The sequence below is a fragment of the Struthio camelus genome, chromosome 6, assembly GCF_040807025.1.
Source record: "Struthio camelus isolate bStrCam1 chromosome 6, bStrCam1.hap1, whole genome shotgun sequence".
NCBI lineage: Eukaryota > Metazoa > Chordata > Aves > Struthioniformes > Struthionidae > Struthio > Struthio camelus.
In genome coordinates, this window is record NC_090947.1 from 46,372,661 (window position 1) to 46,398,890 (window position 26,230).

Sequence of the window (26,230 nt, forward strand, 5' to 3'; positions counted from 1 at the left end):
AGCAGGTCTGTTCATATAACATCTCAAATACTTCAGACTTGTCAAATAACATATTTGAAATTTCTTGCATGTATTGTAGTGTATGATGTTACCAAATTTTCATGGCTCATTGAATGTCTATGAAAATTACCTCTGTAATCAGTATGTGCTTTCTGGAAGGAAAAAAAAATCACAATAATTTAAATTGTTTATTAAGCTAGTATTCATATTGAAATTTGAAAACAAAAAAAAATTAAGCTACTGCAATAAATATGAAAAGTAAATAAGAAAAGATATAAGTAATTAATCTTTATTGCAGAGCTAGGCGTACAATAAAAGCAGGGATAAAATGTATCCCACAGGATTTAGTAAAATATGAATAATTTTAAATCAAATGTCCGAGCTTGAACATTATAGAGATATTCAACAAATATTTTTTGGCACCTAAATAAATACTCTATTTATTCAAGAAATTTAGAGGGAATAATGATTAGATTATTAGTAGCTAGCTAGGAACTACTTGCTGTGTTAGATAAAACAACCGGTCATCAGGTTCCCTGACAGTGGCTGGTACTAACCATTTCAGGGGAAGAAACCATCTCTGTTGCAGAGTGAATGAATGTCCTTTTGTTAGAAATTGGTCCATGCCCCAATTGTTTTAGGCTTTATAGTTCTTATTTGGTATGTTATAAATCCTCTTTAATCTAACCATCGAGTTCCTATTCTCTGTATTATAAAAAAATAATAGATAAATATCTGGGTTTTATTTTATTACATTTTAGAACGTACTCATATCTTTTGACCCTGATTTCAGAACTTAGCAGTGGATTGTGTTGGTTTTGTTTGTTTTTTTGTTTCTAAAACCGTCAATCTGACTGAGCATCTCCTCCTCCCTTTATACCATTTAGTTACACTATATACTTTGATATGCTCTTATTTTAGAATTATCTTAGGAAAATAACTCATTTCTTCTTATCGTCTATTCCTGCTGCTTCCCTGATAGAAAGAACAACCGGAACGGGGCTGTTAGTTTGCATAACAACATCAGCAACTTTTCAGTATTTTTTTTTCCTATTCTCTTCACAGCATAGTATTTATTGGCTTCTTTTGACTGTGCCTACATGTCAGACAGAAGTTTTCATTGGCATGTTTCCTTCCATGTTTTTACAGTTTCTTATTTGCTACACAAGATTTTAGGTTTTTTTCAGGTTTTGAGGCAGTCCTGTGAAGTTGAGTAGCAGTAAGAGTTTTGCTTATGGGTACTTTGATTAGTGGTTAAAGTGGGCATACAACTTATGGTATATGAGTTATGGTGTATGAGTTCTTACTAATATTCCTTTCTTTGCCTGTAACCTCTTACATTTTTTGTCATAAAACGTTCCATACAGCTATCCCCTTTAATTATTATCAGGTCATTAATAAAATAATATCATCTGCAGATCTCAGTACTCTGTGCAAAGGTAGTTAAAACACTCATTCCAGTAGAAGTTCTGGGAATATTCTACAGGTATCTTTTGTCATTTAAAATATGAAGTATTTTTTTGTATTAGCTATTTTCTAATCTTACAGAAATATTTTTCTTAATTTGACATGACTAGTCAGTTATCTAAGTGACTCTTTGTTATAGGCTTTGTCAGAAACCTTTGAAAATGTAAATAACAAATGAATAGGCTTGCTATGCTTTTTTCTTGTTTGAGCTAGTCCAAGGATTTTGATAGGTTAAAGAGGCGGGTTGGTCTTTTCCTAAACATATCTTGACTTACTTCTATCATAAGATATTAAGTGGTATATATTTCTGTTTTTAGTTTCAGTTAACTAATTGAAAATTCAAACATCCGATATATGCAGTATTGCCCACTGTACGCTTTAGAGGTAGCATCAGAACAATAATTACTTTTCATGGAGAAATGGCATATTTTACTACTAGCAACTCAATCACTTCCTTAAGTTCTTTCCAACTTCTTTCCTGTATAAATCTTTAAATAGTTTTTAGTACTACCTTTTAAAATATTTTAATAGTCCTCCAGTGAGAAACTGCTTAAGGGAAAAAAAAAGTTGGTTTTTTTCTCCTCGACCTCTCCAGGGAAGAATTTTTGAGAAATCACTTAGCTCTTCTGCACTGCTCTTTATTTCCCTTAACTGCATTTTCCCTTTCCCTTTTCTTATAGCTGAAAGAATGTGGCTTCTCCGTGGTTCTGATAGCCAGAGCAATTAACTGTTCGTTCACTTTTTCTCTTGGAATTTTATTGTTTAAATATTCTGTTTACCAAGAACAAAAATAAGCAAAAATAAATAACTAATTTAGATCTATATGTTAAAGAGTCATAGAATTAAAAATATTTTTATTCAACACTTAAATAATACTGCAGTGTATGTAAGTACCTGGAAAAAAGTAGTAGCAGCCTACATCTTATTATTTTCCCTCTGTGTGCATCTTCTGTATTTTCACTGGAATTTTGGAAATCTTCACCTTCTCCAAGTGTTTTCTCACAGGCCTGGGTCTCCCACAGCGTGTCTGGGGCATAGGGATGTGTGCCAAAAGCTAGGAAAAGCTTGAGACAATGCAACGGCACATTGTGTATTTGGTAGGTTGTGGTTTTACCAAATGACTGAAGAAAGATTAGCTCCAGAGAGCATTGGAGAGTTCCCTACTCCAACTTTTAGGACATAAAGAGTAATTATATTTCTAACTAAGCCATAATTTAATAAGCCAAACGTTTAGCTTGGTAGGGGGCTGACCCAAAAAGACTTAACTGGAGATAAAGGAGACATCACTGCGCGTTGCTGGTGCTGAATACTGTCTCTCTCCTTTGGCACTTCAGCTGCGGCGCTCAGGCAGCATCAGCTGCTCGTTTAAAATTACAGGGTGTGCTATCATTTCATCTTATGTCTACAGAAATTTAAAAATATTACGTTAACTCTGGTTTTTTTGCATGTCTACGTTGAAAATAAGTGAAATTTGCCAAGTTTCTTGTTACAGCTCTGGTGTTTATGTGTTTGTTTTCTGTTTACGCAGGCTGTGGGCCTGACTGGAGTGTTGTCAAAGCTTTTGGACGGCAGTAGAATTGAAGAGTTTAGTTTGGTTTTTATGCAGTTGGATTGCTGATGTTCAAATAGAAAAAAACAAATTGTAGAGTGGCACTGCTGCTACATTTGGAGAGAGCAGTGATTGAATATTGACTTCAGCTGCATATATAAATACTTGCTTATTCTTGGTGTGCAGGAGATGTAAGTTCACAGTAGAGATTGAGATGTACTGGGTTACCACGTCAGCTGAGTTATGGTAACTGTCCATATGAGTCCTCCCGTGGTATAGCATGTGCAAGACAGCTTAACCTGTCTAACAGACCGTTGCGATCAATGAACTAGTATGTGTTAGCTTGCCAGCCTCTGGCAGCTTTTAGAACACGTAAACTCGTCAAAAGGAGAGCGAGCATCACGGTGGTCACTATGGCATGCTGTTTAGCTACAGTAATGCTTAAGGAACTATTAATTCTTTCTGGAGATAAGGGAATATGTGAGACAGCCGCATTTCAAATTAGTTGTTATTGTTGCTGCGGTAGCGGTAGCTAGACACGGTGAGGGGTGGTGTACTGGTGCTGTTGTGCTGTCGCAGTGCCAGCTGCAGGAGGGGTCAGACAGCGTAGCGCTGTGGGCAGCCGTGCCGGGGGGGCTCCCGGCGGCGGTGCGGCCCCGCGCTCGGCACCTGCCGTGCAGCGCCGTCGCCGGCTCCGGAGGTTTGGTCGCGTCTCGGTGCGCGGGCTCCGACTGCAGCGGTGGCCTTCCTGTGAGTGACCGGGCTGGGGCAGAGCTTTCCACATACGCATTCCTAAATTCTTCTCCAGGGCACCCGTACTTGCCCATATCAGCTGCAAGTGCCTCCTGACGAGTCGCCGGGCCGCTCGCCCTCCTCGCAGCTCTGCGGCACAGCCGCTCAGTCTCGTGTGGGACGTAAGGTGGCCGTGGTACCTTGTGCGGTGTCCAGCAGAGTGGGGACAGGAACACGGCATCTGAGTGAAATCAAGAAGGTGATTTTCAGTCTTCAGCTTTTCTGACAGCTGTCGTGAAGTTTAGGTAAAATATTTCTGAAGAAGTCCGTTCACTTCTATCAACAAAAAATAGCAAAAACGTGAAAGAAAGCTCATTATACTGATTTTGATGGTTGCCAGCTACTTGTGCTGTTGCAGGGTGTGGAGTTTAACGTATGCCACTTGATGGGAAAAATCCTCCTGTATCAAGAATTTACAGTTGCACAAATCTTGAAGCCTTCAAAATACATGAAATCATAAATATGTTATTGGTGAAGATATTTAAAATGAAAGACTCTGTGATAAAGGACTGATGAAACAATGTGTTGAGCCTTAACAGGCACTTAGCAAGTTCTGACTGACAGCTCTGCTGAAGCAACAAGTACAAATCCCCGCAAAGAAACCATTTGCCACTGGCTGTCTTAACAGAACAGATATCTTCCAATGATGAAAGCTTAGTCAAATAATAAGCTAAAAAATATTAAAGCAAAATGTGTGAGGTACATAAATTTTCAACAAAACTTGTCTATTTTGCTTTCTACAGCTTTCCACCATTTTAGAATAACTTAATAAATAATTTAGTACTTCAGTTTTTTCCACTGCTGCCCTTTTTTGATGACAGCCGTGGTGTATGCAAGTGGTCAATATAGGAAATGAAAATCACTAATTTTCTTTCATGGAATATTGTTTAAATTGTAGAAATATATTTCATCTTATGGAATGCTTGCTAAGGCAATAGGCTTAAATCGTCGCATGTCACGTAGTATCTGCAAAAGACACATGTAGCACCGAGAATTTAGGCGAACGCTCCGATTCGGAAACCACACGTAAACTGAAAGATTTTGGTCTGGAAAAGTGGGTAGATTTATTTTAGGGAAGTTCACATGCATGTAACACTTTCAGCTACCCAATATTTGTGCTAGTACCTTAAAAAAACTCAGTATGTTTCAGTGTCTGTGTTTTATGTACGCTTAGTGCAGAGCTGTTTTTACTTGCCTTATTCTTTGTTCCCTTGCAAAGTAGATTGAGAAGGAAAAAGAAAATTCTTTTCATGTAAATAAGTGACCCTATGTCGGATGTTTTATCTATGCTTTCCTTCCATACCATTTGATAAATAGATACTGTACTGTAACAATATTTCTGTCTTCTTTATTTCAAAACTATACACATTATAACAAACTGTTGTGAAAGAAAAATATAATTTCTGCATATCTACCCTACTAATCTAATTCTTTCTCCAGGATAAAAACAGGCAAAAATTAAATATTTTTGAAAGTGCAGTGCCACTTATGTGGACTCTTTAGATTACACATTAATATTAGGAAGAGACAGCATGACGAGTTTAATTAATGACTGCAGAGCTTCTCAGTGGTAGGGCAGTATTTGACTACTTTGGTTTTTAACCAAAGAATGGAATAAAATGCATTAGACATGCTTATCAAAGCTGAAAAATTTGGTAACTTCAAAAAGTAAGGTGACAACAACTAGATGATTAAGTCACTAGGTGGCAGACACTGAACTTCTTACAGAAAGAATTTATTAAGAATTAAGTTAAATCAATTTCTTAACTGGCTTAATTGTTCATGAAGTAGTTTTCTACTTCTGGTCTGTAGTCAGGGCAATGTTTATCTTTCATAAATCCTATACATATAAAGAATTTCAGTTAGCCAGGTGTGTCTGATAGATACATTTTTGTATGTGTATATATATATATATTATATATTAAAATATACAGTGTTTTTATATATTATATATATTTAAAAATCTTATATATGCAAGAATACAGTATTTTTATATGCTTAGCACTTTTTTTTCTTTGCTAGCACCACAGAATGGTGTCATCTCATTATAGGGAATTGAGTTTCTTTAAAGTCAGAGAAAGAAAGTAAGAGGAGGTGCAGTGTGTATAGTTTGATGTTCAGGTAGCGTTAAGAATCGGGGACGAGTTTTTACAATATCTGTAAAATAGCCTTCATGTTTCTTAATTTCAGTGGAGCAAAGTATTAATGAATAGGCTAATAGTAACTGATTAAGAACCCATTGTTTCTGGATGAGTTTATTCAGTAAAGAGTAAAGATCATATACAGCAAAGAATGCATGTAGGTTGACTAATATGCAAAACTCAGCTTTGGGTAATTAAAGTTTGTTCACTTTTATACAAATTCTGTTGAATTCCTTACCACTTTTGGTACAAATTTTCTCCCAAATTTTTGACAACAGAAATAGCTTTAAAGGTTGCAATAAGATAAGTACAAGGTTCAGCTTGCAAGCCAAAAGCTGATAAAGTTGCACAGAACTTATTTTGGCATGTGGTTAAAATCCCCAAAATATGCTGAAAAAACATTCTGAAGTTAATGCAGTAGTTGCATTCAGTGGATGATGTGCTAGAAATGAGAAATACTTTTAACTTACTTAAAGTGAAAGGCCCAAAGCAAAAATTGCAAAAATTGAGGATCTGTCCACATGGCACTACTTCCTGCTCTGGAGTAGCCAGGTAAGGGTAGTACAGTTTCTTCAGTGCAGGGTTCCACCTGTGTCTAGGTGCTTCTGGTTTCTGCAGGGGTGTACCATGTTATTTTAGTCTGATGTTCTTTTGCGGAGAATGTTACAATAATTTAAGAAACAGCTGTTTGTTACCTTCCGTCAGCTGGAGTCTATGATCTTTTCTGGAACGCCTTAACAGGTTCTGTGTCGTGCCAAATCTGGGTTTAATCCCAATTTAAAATATACTGCTGCAGATGATTTAAACTAATCCAGCTGACTTTGCACAGAAACGGAACGACAGAACTCACAAAGTCGCAGAACCTGCTAATCATACGTATGTGACCGTTTGGGAAGTTCTGCTGTGTGCTTTATTTGTGTCATCACACCTTAAATAAGAAGCGCAAATCATAAGTCATGCTCTTACCTGTCCTACTGCAGATAGGTTTTGCCTCTTGATGATTTCCAATACAGGAAATAACAAGGCATTCCCCAAGTTCAATACAAAATAAAAAATTAAATACACAAAGGTTAAATTCTCAGATGTAAAGTGTTGCAGAGTATTACTTACATGGAGTATCAGAGATTTGTCTGCTGCTCTTTGTACAATTTTCTATGCTTTGGTTAAAAAAAAAAAAAATCCAAACTAACCACTTGGTTCAGATTCATTTTTGTGACTTTTTTTTTCCTTTCTACAGCTCTACTGAGAAATCATTTCCTTGGAGATCATCAGGTATGATCTTTTATGTGTACCTCCTGCCATCTTAGTGCCTTAAGGCTCCAAAACTTTATTTTTTTGGCATTTATGGCTTGTTTTGAAGTAAACTGAACATTGAACTTTGTTACAGTAGCGGTGCTATGTGTCTTTTTCAAGTATCTTTTCCAAACTGTAACATTAAAGTACTTTTTCTCAGATGCAAAGAGATTTGTGTATTGCAAAACCACATTTTGGCTTAAGTAGAGGTAGGTACTTTTCCGCCTGGACTACACCTTATCATGCCTTTGAATTTTTGTGAGAGATTGGACGGTATCAGAATTCTTCTTGAATATTAGATCTCCTTTACAATTAATTCAAAAATACTTTTGAGTTTTCCCCTTGACTGGTAAGGGTCATGAAAATAATGCTGTATGTTTTAAGCTTGACGACTATTTTTCTTTTTACAGGTATTCTTAGTTAAACTGAGATAACCTTCATTTTTTGAGGGTTTTCCTAAGAGTGCTTTTTCTATTTTTGTATCTCAGCATAACTTGAACTTTCTTTCCCAAACAAAACATTAGTCTTACAGTACGTTTACATCTTTCTTCTCCTGAGTATATTAGGTGGCAGTGGATAGAATTGTTTATTAAAGGCAACATTTAGGTGTATAGGCTGAAAGGGACTGTTAAAATAATCTAATCTGACCTTCAGATTTCACAGATCAGAGCATTTAGCTAATGAGGGTTTTGCATCAATTACAACGTTTAGCGGTTGAAGAGTCAATCTTCTGAGCAGCTGGTAGTCTGTTTAGAGTGATGAAGTGGATGTGCAGAAATCAGCATCTCAAGAACACACAGCAGGACCCAAAATAGGACCTTGATTCCCTGCTTTTTGCATTGGATCATGTTACTCAAATTCAATTGTGTGTTCTTGAAGGAATATCAGGTTAAGCAAAACTATTTTGATGTAATAACAATGCAATTAAAATTTTAGGTTGCTTGTTAAGAGTTTATTAACTTAGTTCTGAATTGTGATGAAAGCATTTAATTATGTAAGGAGTGCATGCAGTTTTCACAGCTATCCAGCTTCTGCTCTGCAAAGAATAACACTTCTTAGTCATCTGCTTATTCACTTGAGCATATCTGGAATTATGGCTGTTCCAGATTGTTTGGATTCTACCTGCGTACTATTCTTAGCTTCTGCAAGTTGCTGTTATATTCCACCTTAACTTATGATAGCTCAGTTACAAGAAAATAATGTGCTTACCCAAAATTAAAGCATATTGCCCATCTCAAACCAGAAAATAATTTCACCATAATTATAAAGAAGAGGCAGAGAATGTCCTACTTAATTAGCGTGAAGTTTTTTTATAGTAATAGTTGACTATGCTTCCATGATTTCCTATTCATTTATTGCATTTCTTGCAATATGAAGCATTTCTTGCGTAACAACCATCTTCTGTTATTAGAATTACTATTGCAGAAGTTATAATACCAGAAGTAAGGAACCATTGCCTAGATTAAAGATACGGTTATTTAGGTTTACTTTTCCCAGTGCTAAAGGTTCATAGGACTAAAAGCACTCTCATAAGCAGCTACCTTCCCTAAAAATCACTTTAAAGAATATATCTTATGTTTTTAGCTTTCTATATGCTGAAAACTAGGCAATTTTAGATGCCGTCTAGGGCTTTTTTTTTAAGATAGAGTTTCTTGTGTCAACTGAGAAAAAATATACTGGACGTGACAGGTCACAGAATTATAGAAGAATTTGTTGGAAAGGACCCCTGGAGGTAGCCTGGTCCAGCAGCCCCCTCACTCCCCAGAGGAGAGCCAACTTCAAAATTGGATCCAGTTTCCAAGCTAGATAAGATTGTTCAGAATCATGATGGAATATAAAATTTGGTGATAAATGAAGGGCTGTTCTATCTTCTTCTGGTCTATTGTTCACTTACAGCACCTGAGGACTTATTCTCACACTGAGTGCTACTCATGCAAGTAGGAATCAGAAGCCTAAAGTTTCTACTCCTTTTCCTAGACTGTCTTTCAAACTGTCTACCCTCCTTTCTCCTTCTTATTTTCTTTTATTTAAATGTGGTGTATAATAATTGTAATTACATGGTGTCAATTGCCATCATAGTTTCACCTCAGCTGAGACGAGGCACGCATTCGTTCTTTGCCTTTATTTTTTAGATCCAATGTTTTCAACAACCTATTTGCCTTTGCATTTAAATTTTGCTAATCATGGTGGTGCTTTCCATGTTTTTTTAAACTGTTTTTAAGGAAAAGCCAAGTTTGTTTTTTCAAGTAATTCAGAAATTAGTTTGGCTAATTCTTTCATTTTGAAAACGCTTTTTTTCTTTTCACTTTATTTCCCTTGGTTCTGTAATGTTCCAGTGACTGTCCACAACTGGAAAAGATATCTTTTGACAGATCTCAGTCTTTATTTTAGTGATTTCATCTCATCCAGTTGTGTTCCATCTCATTCTGCATCTTTATTTTATTTCCTCCTTAGTTTCTTTCTGTAACTATTCTTTGCCTTTTGTTTGTTTTTTCTCCTTGACTTTCCATTACTTCCTTTTTCTTCCTTTCATCTGTCCATCTCCTCTTATTTTTATCTTACCCTTCAAGTCTCTCCTGCCATTTCTGTTTTCTTTTCCTTAGAAACCTTCTGTGCATACCCCCACTAGGAGGGGAAACTTAAGTTTCTGCAAAATGGTAGGACTTGAGAAAGAAGCGAAACCTAGGAATGCTGTTCTTTTTGTAGAAGAATTGGGCTAATATTAAACTAAAGTAGGTTACAAATATATTGCTGTCCCTTTAAAAAATCATATTTCCATTTATACAGTGTATGCAGGAATACAAATCCAGAGGTATATTCCTCACACCTCTGTATGTATCCAAAATAAGGCTCATCTACAGTAATTGCTCAGAAGTGGGTATGTTTGAAAAGATTTTGCTTAGAATTTAAATTGGTATACATTTTATTTAATGTTTACGTTTATGTAGTGATTATAGCAGGATGGTAGATTTTGCTTACTTATTTACTATTAAGCTTTATTTTAAAAAATGTCAGTGGATGATGTTTTTCCATCTATGATCTGAAAAATACTGAAGTTAGAGATAAATGAAAGCACTTCCTTAAGTCATCTTTTTTTCCTGCATGCAGATAGTGGTTTATATCAAAAAAACATCAGTGGATAATGTGATAAGATGTGACCTTAATGAAAGTGCTTTATGCATCAGCTGAACTATACAGAATTTTTAACAGAAATATAACATGATGTTATTTTGCAGATGCTCATAAATAGAATATTAGATCAGCAGCCATTTATAAAAGACTTATTTTATTCAGGGCATTCTTCTCATGATTTATAGTAGCACAAAGAGGTAGGGAGACAAAAAGTCATTTTGTTGTGCATTCTTGCTTTTGTTAGAGAGCCTAAACAGTCTTATTTTCTGAGCGTTGTGAAAGCATTTGCTTGGTGGCAAATGCGTGACTGCACCAAGGTTTGGGTTCAAACCTCTGTCTTAGGAACATCTGGGTGGCACTGCACAAATTAATTTGATTCTTCCTATGTGTTTCCCCTGAAATCGTTGGTCAGTTTTAATTTGATCTAGTATCATATAATATCAAATAAACAAATTGTCTTGTATTATTTTAACCACAAAAATTTGAGGATCAAAATGTTGATGTTGAAGATAACTACAGAGTAATTTAAATGTCCAGTCCCCACAACTCTTTTATTCTAAATAATGTTTTAATACCCACTGATATCTTTCATGTTCTCTTTCCAAGTTGGTATTACAAGAGCTGTGAAAGTGAGTTATTTTAGTGTGGTTCTCTGCATCATTTCTAGGGACACTCATGATGAAATTGATGGGAGCATAATAACATTTCTTATCAGGTCTTATTTTAATTTGGTCGTAATACTTTTAGTTATAATTAATTGATTACCATCAAATTGCTAGATTGTTTTGACGTAAGAATATACTACTGTCAAACTATGCTGACTGCCTACAAGAGATATTGATTTTTGTTTGTTTTTTCAATCTAGTATTTGAATGATGTTGAAACACCGCTCATAATAGCGCTTACTGAGTAACGTTTTAAGTATGGCTGTTCCATTATGGCACACTTACAGTTATTGAGACACCAGTGCTATGTGTACAGCTATTTATTATTAAAAGTCAGAATATTTATTTTTGGCTTAATAGGTACAAATACGCCGTATTTTAGAATTCTCTTCTGAATAACGGCTGTAACAAAGAATTTCTAATAGCTCATCTGTTTTTGTTCCTGAGCGCTACATTTAAAAACTGAGAACTGTAGAACTTATTCAAAAGTAGAGGAAGTCAGGTCCTCACACGTTAAGCTAATAAGTTCTTTTTGGTTACTTTGGTAGATGGTACGTGCCTACCAGCAGACTATGTTTATAGACATATCATATTGGAAGCTCTTTGTTAGAGCGTGCATGAGAAAATAATTATTACTGAATTTGCAGGAAACTTATATAAGTAACGTTGGATTTATTTAATCAATATATTCTTTCAGATGCTCCAGCCACCAGTGTAAACAAATCTCGTGTGACAGAAAGCGTTCATACCAATGCCTATCACGTTAGAACAGAGCCAGAGCAGGGGAATCTCTACTCTCCAGAGCAGACATCTCTCCATGAAAGTGAGGGTCTGTTGTATGCATTTTAAATATTAGAATATGTTTCTATATTGATGCTATATTAATATAATGTAATTATGAATGCAATAAGTATCTAAATATATAATACTTTGTTTTCAGAAGGTGTGCAATGCTTTTATTCCTATGCTGGCTTCATATCTACAGGGTCTGTAGGTAACTCAAGAAGTTCAACACAAATGAATTCTTATTCTGACAGCGGGTACCAGGAAGTAAGCAGTTTCCATAACAGCCAAAACTTGAGCAAATCAGAAAATAGACAGCAGCATTCTGTTATTGGAACAGCTAATAACCATTTGGTGAGAAGTTCACGAGCTGAAGGACAGACTTTAGTTCAGGTATGCTCAAAATACTGTCTATAACACAGTTTCAAAGACAATGAATATATAGCTGGACTGACTTCTTATAGGCTGGAATTAATGTTATCAAGTTACATTGTTTTAATTAACGTCTTCACTACTTAAAAAGTGTAAATGTCTGGCAAAATAAACTTGTTCACTGAAATCAGCATTTGTATGATCTGATTCATTTACTGCAACTGAAATTAAGTACGACTTCTGAGGACTCCTGACTACAGAGTATGCTACTAATGCACTATCAAGATAGTATCACTCAGCTAAAATTGTTTCGGTGTGATATTGAACAAAACATCCTACATTTTAGCCCATACGTAAACATGTGCTAAAAGAAAGAAGGTATTTGTGTTCCTGTACCTTCTACCACTTGTTTTTTCCCCCTTTTTCATTAATCAGGTTGATATTAAGATAGTAATCAAAAAAGCATTGTTAGCTATCGCGTTAGAACAGAACCAGAACAAGTCTGCAAAGCTGTTCTTGAATTTCCAGTGTAGTAACTTGTTTTTAAAGAAAGCATAACTACATTAACCTAGAAAGCCAAGTAAGAATGAGGAATGGAGGGTTTTTTAACATTAAATTGCTGTTTTGTATATTAGGAAATTCTGGCTAGAAAAAGGTGAAGAATTGAAATGTGAAATATTTTATAGGAAAACTTAATGAAAGAATAATGTTTAGGGTAAAACTTACTGTTCAATTGCTTTATATGTTGTTAACTTTGTATTCACTTCCTATTGACTTTTCTCTCTTATGTCTTATGGAGGAAAAATATCTACTACGTGGCCTAAAAGATAAAACTAACAAAAATTTTTTTTGTTTTTAAACAGCCTTCAGTAAATATTACTGCCAACCGAGCCATGAGACGTGTTAGCTCAGTTCCATCCAGAGCACAGTCTCCCTCTTACGTGGTCAGCACAGGCGTTTCTCCTTCACGGGGATCACTGCGAACGTCCCTGGGTAGTGGGTATGGCTCTCCATCAGTTGCTGAGCAAAGAGCCCTTACCTCTAATGCATATTCATCCACTACGCTGCCGGTACAGCGGGCAGCATCCCCATATGCTGCACAGAGACCTGCTTCCCCCACAGCTGCGCGACGGATATCCAGACAGGCGTCGAATCCCAATGGCGGCACTGCCCAGTACCAGACGTCGGTCAGAGTCAGCTCCCCTCTGGCCCTCACTGATGTACAAGCCAGAGTAGCTTCTCCCTCTCAAACCCAGCTAGGATCATCTTCCCCAAAACGCTCTGGCATGACTGCGGTCCCGCAGCATTTGGGAACAACGTTACAAAGAACAATTCATGATGTAGAACAATATGGACCACAATACGATATATATGAGAGAATGGTTCCTCCACGCCCGGACAGCCTTACAGGTTAGTAAAAAGGTAAAGACACAGCTTAAAACTTAGTACAAACCTGCAAGTGTAGAAAACCAATAATGCAGTTGTAGCTCTGTGTATGAAACATTGTAGAATTAGGACACAGCCGTGGTGGATTTTTCAGTTGTAAATGCTTATGTCAAACAATATGTGTCAATGATACTGTAAGTTCACAGGGAATACCATATTTTTTCTTCAATTGCTAGCTTGCTAGCCTTATATTAAATTACATTGTTCATATTCTAAGCTTTATTTTTAAATAGCTAGGTGAAATTCTGAGTCTTCTGAACAGAAGCAATTCAGCACTTCTGAAGATATACTTTAAGTGCACGTACAGATTATATACAAAGTAAAAGATGTTAGGCTGGAACTAGTTTTATGTCTAGTTCTTTTTCAAAAGATGTAGCCTAGTATTATTGAATTTTAGTTGTGGGGTTTTTTTTTCTGATATTCTAGGCTCATAGTACTTCAGTTTCATTAGGGTTATTATTGTAGCATTAGCTTAAAATAAAGCCATAAAAGGTAGAACCTCTTCATCTGAGAGGCAGTTCTTATTAAAATGCAGTCATTTTATATTTTAAGTTCTGTTTATTATTGTTTTTGTTCTGATATTCATCCAAAAGATGTAAGGCTTTTGAAAGATCCTGTAAAGAACGGTCAGGTAAAGTGGAAGAGGATGCCATGGCAAGGAAAATCTCAGAAACAAAAGGATAGGTGTTGTATGATAGTTTCAAAGGAAATTAAAAATTGAAGAGAATGGAATATAGACTCTGAAGTTAGACATAAAAAAATTTTCCTTTCAAAATTGGAGAGAATTTTCCTGATAGTGTAATAGAAGCCAAGTTGATGTAGGTAGTAAAGGTAACATATTAACAATTATGAGCCAGTTTGACAATAAACAGGAAAAGCGATCATAAGTATGAGTATGGCTTATATTTTATTAAGTATGAGTTTCTGAGGCTTGTTTAGCACATAGCTAAAGATTCAATCAAGGAGATTGGCAGTTAAGAGGAAAGAAGACAGTGAAACAAATATATTAGTGTAAGAGATTAGAGAGGAATATTGAGATACATAAATTCTGAAATGCTTTGGAAAGCAGTGTTTTAAAAAGAGTTAGGGGTAGGGAAGAAGCCAGGAAGTGCAGAAGAGCGTTTGCTTTGGGTGATACATTCTCTAGGGGAGAGTCACAAAAGCTTTGTATTCTCCAGAAAAGAGCAGCACAGAAGTTGACCAAACTCAAGCAGGAAATGGTGAAGAACTCTCAGAACAACCAGTCCCATTTTAACTGTTTTCCACTACCCAGTTAAGGCATGTGTGCTTCTCCACAAGCTCTAGAAGTATAACAAATAAGAACTAGGATATGTAAGCTTAAAATTTAAGTATTAAAAAATAAATCAGAAACTTGATGAATGATAGCTAATTAGTACAACAGTAAAATCAGCAAGCAAAGTCTATAGGAAGCATGTAGTAGAAAACGTCAACGGGAGGGGTGGTGTTATATGTCAAAACACTTTCCAGGCCTAGGAAAGAAAAAATACAGTATTAAGGCTACACCACCAACCTCCTAACCAAGATGGCAACAGTGAACATAGTAGCAGAGTGGCTGCTAGTTCAGTAAGCAGAACAATATAGGAGTTTTCATATATATCACTGCTGGCTACAGAAATGGAGCATACAGAGAAAAAATTTTAGACAAGGTGAATGAAATTTCCCTGGAGCAGATAGTGAGGGAACCGTCAAAAGGAGAGCTGGTCCTCAGCTGGTCCTGAGCAGTGCAATTCACAGTCTTGTTATTGAAAAGCTCTTCTGCACCTATATCAGTAGAGTACTTGAATCTAGTACTGCAAAAGCAGTAACAGTCAGGAAGTCCACTGCTGAGGAATTTAAGTTAAATGAGACAGAGATAAGTTAAAACTTGAGAGGGACAGCCGAAAGATAAAGTATTTTGCAGATTGTATGTAATTAAAGATGCTACGTTGGAGGACCAGAGAAAATGCATGCCATGCATTATAGAATGACTTGACAAAGGTTTTTAAAAAGTCAGTGTGGCTAAACACCACTGTAAGGGAGGATATTAGAAGTAAGAAGTCATCCTTCAAAAAGGTAAAGCTGTGTGCAAATGAGAATGAAGGGAAAGGATATAAGGTTTAAAGTTCAGTGAAGAGTGAGAAAAAGGGCTTAAGATGTACTTTGTGAAAGCGCAATTTTGTACATCTGTTCATAGTGCAGAAGTTCAGTCTAGAAGCCTTCTTTATAGGGAATGCATCAAAGGATCTGTCCCCGATTGAAATGTCAGTGGAAAGGGCTGTTGAACGAATCAACAAAATGATCAGTAGCAAATAATCAACATCTGTAAGAGATAAGTTTGTAGAAACTGAAGGAGAGTAGAATCATTGAATGCAGAGATAAATTTTGAATTTTTGAACCTCTCTTCAGGGAGAGGTCAGCATGGTTTTTCGTAAAGTCATTCTTTTGTAAAGTCATGCCTGACAAATCTGTTGGCGTTCTTTAAAGGAAGATTAATACGACCTACTTAAAGTTCGAGAGAGTGTTTCATTAAGAGCCATCACAAAAAACTTTCTGAAGAAGGTAAGCTGCCATGGATAGGAAGCTGGTTAGAAGATAAGAAATATAGGGAAAAATGAATGGTAAGATTTTTTTTAAGTGAGGGCATGTCACCAGCTGGGTCTGCAGGGACATGTTAGGACATGCTTTTCAGCATATTCATAAATTGTAATAAATAGTAAAAGGACAGTATTTTTGACAAGAAGAAGTCATTTGATTGTATATAAATGTATATTTTTATGCCAGTCTGTATGTTTTTTTTAATGAGATGCTGTGGAGTGTGTGAAGTAGAGGAAAGCTGCCATCCAATTGCAAAAAGGTAAAAGGAAAAAGAGAATTTCATGCAGTTGCATCAGAGCAAAATGTATCATGGGCTGCTTAAACATATTATAATGGCTTTTCTTTACCTTCTTAAATCTCTGCTGCCATGGCTAGACTGCATCTTGATAGCCCTGGTTAGAACGGTGAGGATGCTGTAGCTGATCTGTGGTCAAGTAACTTTATCCAAGCTAGGCAGGCTCTCTGGAGAATTCAAGACTGCTGTCTACAAGAAATGGGTCCCAATATTCCCTCATTTGGAAAAGAAGAAAACGTAATAGGCAATGGGACAGCTTTTACTGTTCAAGACAACTTCAGTAATCTACAAGGATTTAGTGAATGGAATAAAATATGTCCATTTGCATTTTAACAGCCAATAAAGATAGTAGATGACTGAGCTTCACTGTTAAATACAAAAAACATCATTAGAATGAAGAATTTTTTCCATAAAGTTATAATAAACTCTTGTCTTGAAGATTTACCAAGCTTGCTGTCTTCTAATTGGCTACAGATTTTTACAATTACATTATTAGAATGGATGTGTATAAATGATGAGATTGACGCAACTGTCTCTGTATTAAAATCAAGATCAAAGATAGCCGATTTTGGATTAGCTGGATTGGTCTTGTACCATTTTTATTTTTCAATAGCAAGAAATAAAGATACTGAAATAGCTGTGATTCTGAAAGTGCTGCCTCTTTTGAAAAATATATTTTTCCCAACTGAATGTTCAGTTTTCTTCAAACTGGCTTGTTATTTATGGTTTTAGTAGGCCATTAATGCACTGCTGCAATTTGCTTTATTCACGTTGTTAGAATAGGTAAAGTTTTTAAGCATTTTGAAATAATATATTAAGCAAATCCACCAAAAAATAGGGACTTTTAGTTTAATCTCTATATTTTGAAGGATTTTCTTTTCTCTCAAGTAAATATCACAACATTTTTGACTTTATAGTTTCATTTTGGTTATCTTTTTAGATATTTGAATAAAAAATAAATAATTGGGTTTCGGCTTGTGTCTTGTGCTAAGACTGTAGTTGTTATTGAACACTTGATTCAAACTACATTTGTTACTGTCTGGTTCTAAAGGAATGGATTTACAGTGAATTGGATCCTGCTCTCACTTGAAATCAAACAAAATATTCCTATTTGCTTCTGTAGCAGTACAATCTGAACTTAATGCATCATTTGTAGAATCTTGTAATCAACTTGTCAGTTGATGTCTTGGATATAAGATGTCTGCATTTCTCATCAAAAAGAACTAAATGTTCTATAACAATCTTGCTTTGTGCTGAGTAACCCTCAAATAGAGAACTGAAGAGCTTGAACTTTCTGATGTTTTTGATACAAAACAGTTTTCAGGACTATTGTACCTTGTACCTAGAATATTTTCTCCGGCAAGAAATGGGCATGAAATAGGAAAGTGGAACAAGTTGGCAGTGTTTTTTGTTTTACTTACAGTTTGGACCATATTTTGTCAAGACTGCGTTAACATTCAGAATTATCAGATTATGTATTAAGTCTCAGTAATAATTTTATTCATCAGCTTTCCAAAATTATGTTTAGTCCTAGCTACATCTTACAACAGCATTAAATAAAACTGTTTACAATGTATTTTATAAATATATTGATAAAAATATCAATGTATCAAAATATCAAAAATATTGACAAAAAATTATCAGTGGTATGCAAACACAAGCTTGTAATATGTGCATTTCTTTTCTGATTTGTATCCAAGCTTTCAAAATTGATGAAATAGGAAAACTCCTTTCTACTTAAGAAATGTATTCTTACAAACAGATGCAATTTAGTAGTTTAACGAGGTGGGGGGGTGGATATAGCCTTTTTTTGAGCTGGACTGTAATGATTATAGTTAGAAGTGATTAGGCTTGTTGTTTAAGAAGAGTTTAGTTGCTGTGCTTTGCTTCATTTGACTGCTGAAGCCTGTGTATATACTAGGTATTCCAGTTGAATTCAGTGATAGTTCTCCATACAGAAAGTCTGAGCACATCTTTCAGCATCCCAATATATAGATAAGTATGAACAGTCCTTTTTATTACCTGTGGAGAATCTGAAAAACAGAGAATTAGAGGCACACACTTCATGGAATTGAGACCTCCTCAGCTTTGCCAATTAGACTCTGTAAGTTTACATTTGCACTCAAAATGCAAAGGCAGCCTTGCCTTAAGCTGTTCAGTAAGTCATGGAAAATCAATTACAAGCATCGCCTGAGAGGTCCAGCATTCAGTTTCTGCTGTATCAGTGCTGCTTAATATTTGGCAAGGCTGTACAGCTACTTTTAGAGGTCCTTTAGGATGGTTCACAGCACAGGTGCATTCACTTGGTAGGAGCAAATTACCTGTCATAACTACCAAAGTGCAGACATCTCGTACTCTGATTGTCTCATCTCCTACTATGTGCTGGGAGACATTGGTATTTGGGTTGCAAGTCATAATTATGGGACGTGCAAGTAGTTGCCTTTCAGACATGCATGCATACACCCACTGCATTGATGCAGCACCGGCATAGCATGTGGGCACTGGGAAACGCGTCTCATCGCAGGCAGCCCCTTCACATGGAGCCACAGGAAGGAAGTCTCCGAGGCCAGCCGTGAGCAGGAGGAATCATTTCGCAGGCTAGAGGTCCATCAGCTCCACCACGTCAGTCCCAAACGTTTACCCCAGCCACCCAGAGTCACAGGAGGGTTGGCGGTCTGGTCCAGCCTCCTGCTTGAAACGGGGCTAGTGCCAGTGCAAGCTCAGCAGGGTGTTTGTCCAGCTAAGTACCAACCACCTCCAAAGGTGGAGACCCTGCAGCCTCTTTTGATGACCTGCCCCTGTGCTCGGTGACAATCCCGGTGAAGAAATTTTTTATGAAGTTTAATCTGAACTTTGCACATCGCAACTTGTGGCTGTTAGCCTGTTGTACCACCTGCCACTACCAAGAAGTCTCTGGCTCTTACACTATATACTGCTTCATTTTCAAGGTTATGACCCCACTTCAGGTTGTGCCCTATGTCACAGCTGGATTTCTGTCAGGTCCAGAACTTATCTTGTCAGTGCTGACTTTGTGAACTATGCATGCCACCTTTGTTTGTTTCAAACAGAGAGATACTATAAATAACGTTGAGTTGAAAAACTTAAAAAAATTACCAGTGTATAGACCAAGCGTGATCAAATAAATGTGGTTTAGTCAATCAATCCTATAATAACACTGATGCAAAGAAGATTAAGGAAGAAATATTTGACTGTAGTTTAATATGTTGACTATTCTCTATTAATGTATTTGTCTGTATTTAATTTCTTCTAAAAATTAAGTTTTTGATATAACTAACACTTTCTTGGCTGAGAGAAGAAAGATTGGCATATGATTGCTTTATTATTTTAAATTGATATTGGACGTGTACATATTTACCTCTTCTTGTTTTCAGGCCTGAGGAGTTCATATGCTAGTCAACACAGTCAACTAGGACCAGAACTGCGATCAACTGTGTCTCCTGACTTGCACATCACCCCTATCTATGAAGGCAGAACTTATTACAGTCCAGTATATCGTAGTCCAAATCATGGGACGATTGAGCTACACCAGGGATCCCAGTCAGCTTTGTATCGAACAGGGTCCGGTGGGTAAAGCACTTCCACTGCTCTTCCATTAAACGTGCACCAGAGTTTCGCTTGAGCTTTTCTGGAACATATGGCAATAATAGGAGATATGTAATGCCAGTTTAAAAGGAGAAACTAGACGTTATAGATCAATGGAGATAAAGGCAAGGTTTGAAGGACTTAAACAGCATCAACTGAAAAGGTTTTCCAATGCTTGCCAGAAATACTTGGCACTATATAACAGTGTCAACTTAGAGTCACAATATTTTCCATTTGATACTGTACAGTCAGATACCTCGAAGGAAAGAGTGTTTTGTGACACAAATTTTATTGCATGCTCTTGCATTCTTTGTCAGTCATTCTCTTATTGAGATGTTCATTTTTTATTTGTCAGTCCAGTAAAATGATAGCTTGCACGCTTAAATTACCACATCTTTTGCAGTGTAGTTAGTGTTTTTTAGTACAGTACAAACTATATTTGAAGATTATGTAGTGAAACTACAATATTTCTGTAATATTTGGTATAATCTCTACTGACAAATTATGAACTGCTTAAGCAAAAAGTTAGCATTAGAACTGATTTTCTGTAAAGAGAAACGTAAAATATATTTTGCAATGCAATTTTTTTAAGGATGATTACTAAAGTTGTGTAGTGGAATAATTTGTAAAAACTGTTCAAATATGAGAGTGATTTAATTAAGCAACTCTCTAGAAATATTTATAGAGAAGTATCAAATTCTTGTGTCATTTTTTACACTTTTAAAAATTGCTTTTCAATGTTTTTTACATAACTGAAAATACTGAGAGTACTGGATACTGAAGGAGGCAAGGGCTTCTTCAATCAACCTGTCCTGTCTGCTACAACCTAAATAAACAAATTAAGTTTGTCAGGATGTGACATTGAGGAAAGTTAACTAGAAATTTAAATTCTCTATTTTCTCAGTTACTTGATATCAGTTACCTTGGAAAAGCCACATCAGCTCTGTCGAGACAGAAAGATTTATGTTTGTATTTCTGAAGCCTCAAGCTTAATACTTGGAAAACACCTTTAATCCTGGTTCTTCCTCTTATTATTAGCTTTGTTCAGGAAAAATTTGCGTGTTATTGGAAAAAGGAAAATATAATATTAGTTGTAGGAATTTTTGTTTAATTATTTTTCCCTTTTCTTTTTAGTACTGTTGGCAAATTGAAATTACTGTTGGTAACTGAATTTTGTTGAACACTTTGGAAACATTTTAGAGCCTGATTTCTGTTTAAAGACACAAGCTGCATTTCTTGCTTTAATACTCAAGCAAATTGGGATTTAAGTCTGATTCCACCAAACCTCTACTTCCGTAACTAACCTTGTTTTCCCAGAGTTATTTCCTGTGGATATTTTAAATTTAGGAGCAACTGCTCCCTTACGTCTAGTGATAGCCTTTGGACGTGGAGTATCCTACCCTTTTTCTAGAATGACTTTTTGCTTACACTTTCTAACTGTTACTTCATCTCTTCGGTAGATATTTATTACCTATTTTTTTTAAATACTGATTTTATATTAGGAGTCGGAAACCTGCAAAGATCGTCCAGTCAGCGTAGCACACTCACATACCAAAGAAATAATTATGCCCTGAACACGACGGCTACCTATGCGGAGCCCTACAGGTCAGTGCCATATCGTCTGTCGGAGCCCGGGTATGGCAGGCTGCAGCACGCAGCGCCCGCTGACGATGGGACAACGCGGTCGCCGTCCATAGACAGCATTCAGAAAGACCCCAGGCAAGTCCGTTGTGCTTTCCATAACCATACGTATTTGCCAGAATAGTAAGATTTTTAATACGTTCCTTGAATAAATATGGCACCTTTTGGTGTGCATATTTCAGCTCTACATTGCTTAAACATTTGTAACTCATTTGGATTTAAAGATCCTGTTGGATGGCTAAAGTCATAAATTTGTTCTACTTTGCTACAATAAGGATGAACGACTTGTATGCATTGAAATGCTATTACAGTTTTCTTCCATGTTTATTTTCATTTAGAAGTTATTACAAGAAATATTGATAAATTTGATGACAACAGAGTGGATTATTGTCAGTCTTTCTGAGTAATTCTTCAGAGGCATTTGTAATACAGTAGTAAGTTTTCTCTTTGTGGGAGGGGGAAAATGTCAGCTTTTGAAAAATAGAAAGTACATGTTTAAAATGTTTGAATAAATTTTTCATGAACAGCTTACTTAAACTTCAAAACAAGGTAAATCTTAAAAATATAAATGTACCATTTTGTAGAAGCTGGTACACGGTTGTATTTTTAAAATAGTTAATTTAGTTTGATGATCTAAATGATGACAACAACATGGGCATGTGACAAGTGTAATATTGTCATTATAATTTAATAGACACTCTTTTCACTAAAATCTTATACTTTAAAATGGGAATATCAAAACCAGCTCATGCAAAGCTTAAGGAGCTTTACAGTACTGTCTGTTTATCTGTGGTATGAGTATATATGATCACTAGAAATTTCAGTCTGTCATCAGCTTGCTAATTCATTGAGGCAGCATGGTCATAAAAGCAGATCAAACATTTTGCCAGTTTAGAAACAACTGTGAAAGCAGAACAGCTCACACGGGAGGATGTGGACTCCAGTGATGCCTCTGGAGCCTTTCATACAGAAAATTAGGATACCAAATCAGCTTTGAAAAAAGATAACTAATAGCTCTGGTCAAACTAGAGTCTTACAGTGAAATCTTTTGGGCTTCCTCTTTTACAGAAAGCTTGTAACAAATATGGTTTAGTTATTTTCTAGTTTGGCCCTATCCTTCAGTCTTGAAAATAAAAGCACTGATTTTCTTTAAATTTGTTATCTTTCTTATTAATGAAAATTAATATATTTCTTATTTTAATAGATACTGAGAGACTGAATTTCATTTAACTCTTCTATTTATGTGCTCATCTAAATGAGGTTAATAGAATAATCTTACTTCCAACGCTTGCTAGCTGCATGTTACTGCTGATCTATTCTGCCACACCTTACAAAAAGTTATCGTAAAAGTTGTTTGCTGATAATAGGTATGCAAAGAACTTCTAAGAAATTCTGACTTACTTTTCATCACTGCTATATTTTCTTATGTTGTGATTTCACAATGAAATAGTTTTGTCTTGTTTTGATCTCTTTCAGTCTCTGGTTCTCATACCACGCTATTGCTGAGGTTAGGTTAGTGTGTCTTTTTCTGAGCCCCAGCCCTTTGAAAGCATCCCTCTACGATATGATTGAGGGAGCATTCATAAAGATACCTTTATTATTGGAAAGGAAGTTTTCCCTAAGGGCTTGCTGTTGTCCATAGGGAGAAATAAGCCTCTAGTTATCAGGTGGTTCAGAGCAGGCACCTAAGTAACTTTCCCTTTTCAGTGACTGTGAAGAGATCCCTGGGAGACCCAGCTGGCCATGTGAGTGTTAGCCTTTGAATACCTCCCCAAATGTTGTTCTTGGAACATCTATCATTACACTTGCTTGCGTTTTCAAGAACAGGAAATCTTATATACTACTTTTTTTTAACTTCCTTTACAAAAAGAAGATGGCCCAACAAATGTTAGTGGATATATTTTTAAACCTATGAATTGGGCATGGATGTGTTTAATGCCTTTTCCAGGATTTGTCTACATAAATAAAAGGGCTACGTCTAATAAAACAGGTCCAATAACAATGATATTAAGTTTGCAATCCCTGAACAACTCAGATTATGCAAACTTCCTGGATCTGATTCTGATGAAGAGATCAGTATCTGCACAACTTTTTTTCAAGTATAATTGGCTTCAGACTAGGAAGAGCTTCAAGTGTTGAGGAAAAAATGCTGTGTGGAAGAGATGCACCTGAGCAAAATTGTTAAATGTGTGAGACCTAGGTAAAATCTGTGCATCTCTTGCAGTCTGTATTGAAATGCTGGGAGATGTATATAGGTTGCCGAGTTTCAGCTGGTGTAATTTTAGTATGTATATTTGTTTGTATGATCAACACCAAACTAGCTGAAGAATATAGGATATAAAGCATCCTTTCCCAACAGGAAGGCTAAAATATGATGTGACTCATACTTATTCGCACATACCTGTTTTTCCTCCTAGCCCTGGTACTCCAGAACAAAAACAAAATTGTTGAAAAACACTTAAGGGGCTCTAGTAAATAAATGCATGTTTATAACTAATGCCTTCCCTTGAATGTGTTCCTCTAATGAAGGGAGTTTGCCTGGCGAGATCCAGAGCTGCCTGAAGTCATTCACATGCTTCAGCACCAGTTCCCTTCAGTTCAGGCGAACGCAGCTGCCTACCTTCAACATCTGTGCTTCGGAGATAACAAAGTGAAAACAGAGGTACGGTACCAACTCCTGTTCTGTTTCTGGGGAAACGATACGGAACTAAAACAACAACTAGACCTTTTGCCTCTGTTTTCATCTTTTTCTTGTAACACAGTATCCTGGACCCTTGTATGTTTCTGGTTGTACTGGATATATGTTAATGTTGTGTATGTAAGTGTATGTAAATATATGCACATTTATATACGTAGATCTTCATATGTCTATGAAGATCTTCATGCAGACCCTTATAAGATGCTGTCTTTGTATAACAGATGCAAAGTTTGTGAAATTCAAGTTGCATAGTCTGGCAGAACTGTAGAAGTACAGGTTTACTGAAGTCAGTGTGTATGTGTAACCTGTTGATGCCTGGAGACTAACAAAAGCAGTGATTCTTGAAGAAACAATAATTCTTGAAGGCTTTCCTCTGTTTTTGATGAAGGTATTTTAAGGCATCATAGGGAATAAGTGAGCTGTCGAGCAATGAAAAGAAATCCTAACCCTAGAAATATACAGAGTGCAGCATTTATTTCAGTGCATTGTGAAGGAAAGGTACATCTGAGTGAAAATACGGCTTATTGTTAAAATATCTAGCAGTTGTCTAAATTTAAGGAGCTGCTCTTTTCACAGAGCAGCTATAAGCTGTTGATCTGAAGGAGTTTGCTTACTCCCTCATATCCCATGTGTGTTTTATCTATTATTTTCACGATGAATATTATTTATGTTAATAACATATTGATACAACTTTTATAAGAACGTTGTTAACCCAGCATAACAACCCACAGTTGCTGGAAGGGAGAGGTTGCACTTCTCCCTTTGATCCTTCATCTCTCTGATTCCCCGGGGTCCACTGGTGGTTGCTTGTTCCCAAATCTGGTATGCACCAAGTCTGGTGCTAACTGGGCCACTGTCGACCTAGTTCAGCCAGCTGACCTAGAAGAAGAGTGATTTTTGTTTTGCCAGGTTAGTCTTCCATCAGATTACTAAATTAAAAGTGGCCAAGATCTGACAATTAGGAGAGAGCTGACTGGGGAAAAGGATGATGATGTTTTTGATTTGCATTAAAGATAGCAAAGATAATCAGATGTAGTGCAATGATTATCGAGTGTAGTCAGATTTTATAGATAGTCTGCTGTTTTATAAAGCCTTGCTGTTTTGTGACTGCTCATTTAGGAATTCTTGGAATATTATTTATCTGCATATGCTCATCTAACTGAGATCCTGTGCTTTTGATAATCACTGTTTTAGTTTTCTCTATTACAGGATTTTTGTAGAGATTGTGGAATGTCTGTTTTAATTTTTTCAGAACTACGCAAAACTAAAAGAAACGGAAAGGCCAAAATTTAAGCAGAACTCAAATGTGGTGCTGAATTGTGTGTTATATGTGCAGTGATGTCTCAATTATTTATCTTACTTAGTATCCAAAATTTTTCGTATATGTTTTTAAATCAGTTCAGGTATCAGATATTATAGAGGTATTATATCAGATATCGAGCTCCTAAAACTTTGCCTAGAAAAAATAATGATTTTGGATTTAGAAGACTAGATATATTGCATTAGCCTGAGAGGAAAGTGCAAATGTAGCTTGCCTTCCTGCTTAGGAGTTTATGGAATTTTGAAAAAGAGAAAACTTCTCTTTTTCAAAAAGGAAAGATTCGCATCCTGGCACCATTATTTTTCTTGTCTGGAATTAATCAGATTTTAGAAATTCTTATAATACTAGGGCAGAAAGAATGCAATTGTCCTGGCTTCATGGAGAGAAGAATATCCCTGTACTTTTGGAAGAGCAAGGCTTTTTGTAGTGTTTCCTGA

General features: G+C 36.2%; 1 protein-coding gene across 12 annotated transcripts in view; it reads left to right on the top strand.

Annotated features, from left to right (window-relative positions):
- The window catches only part of PKP4 (plakophilin 4), a 104,589-nt gene that overhangs the window by 45,408 nt on the left and 32,951 nt on the right, over positions 1-26,230 (top strand). For 3 of the 12 annotated variants that reach the window (XM_068949452.1, XM_068949450.1, XM_068949457.1), the window contains 7 exons: positions 7,187-7,221; positions 11,737-11,868; positions 12,025-12,215; positions 13,058-13,604; positions 19,923-20,114; positions 21,636-21,856; positions 24,308-24,436. In XM_068949452.1, coding sequence (XP_068805553.1) covers positions 7,187-7,221; positions 11,737-11,868; positions 12,025-12,215; positions 13,058-13,604; positions 19,923-20,114; positions 21,636-21,856; positions 24,308-24,436 — 1,447 coding nt within the window. Of the gene's footprint in view, positions 1-7,186; positions 7,222-11,736; positions 11,869-12,024; positions 12,216-13,057; positions 13,605-19,922; positions 20,115-21,635; positions 21,857-24,303; positions 24,437-26,230 lie in introns of all 12 variants that reach the window. The other 9 variants (XM_068949453.1, XM_068949459.1, XM_068949454.1 and 6 more) reach the window with 5 other exon arrangements.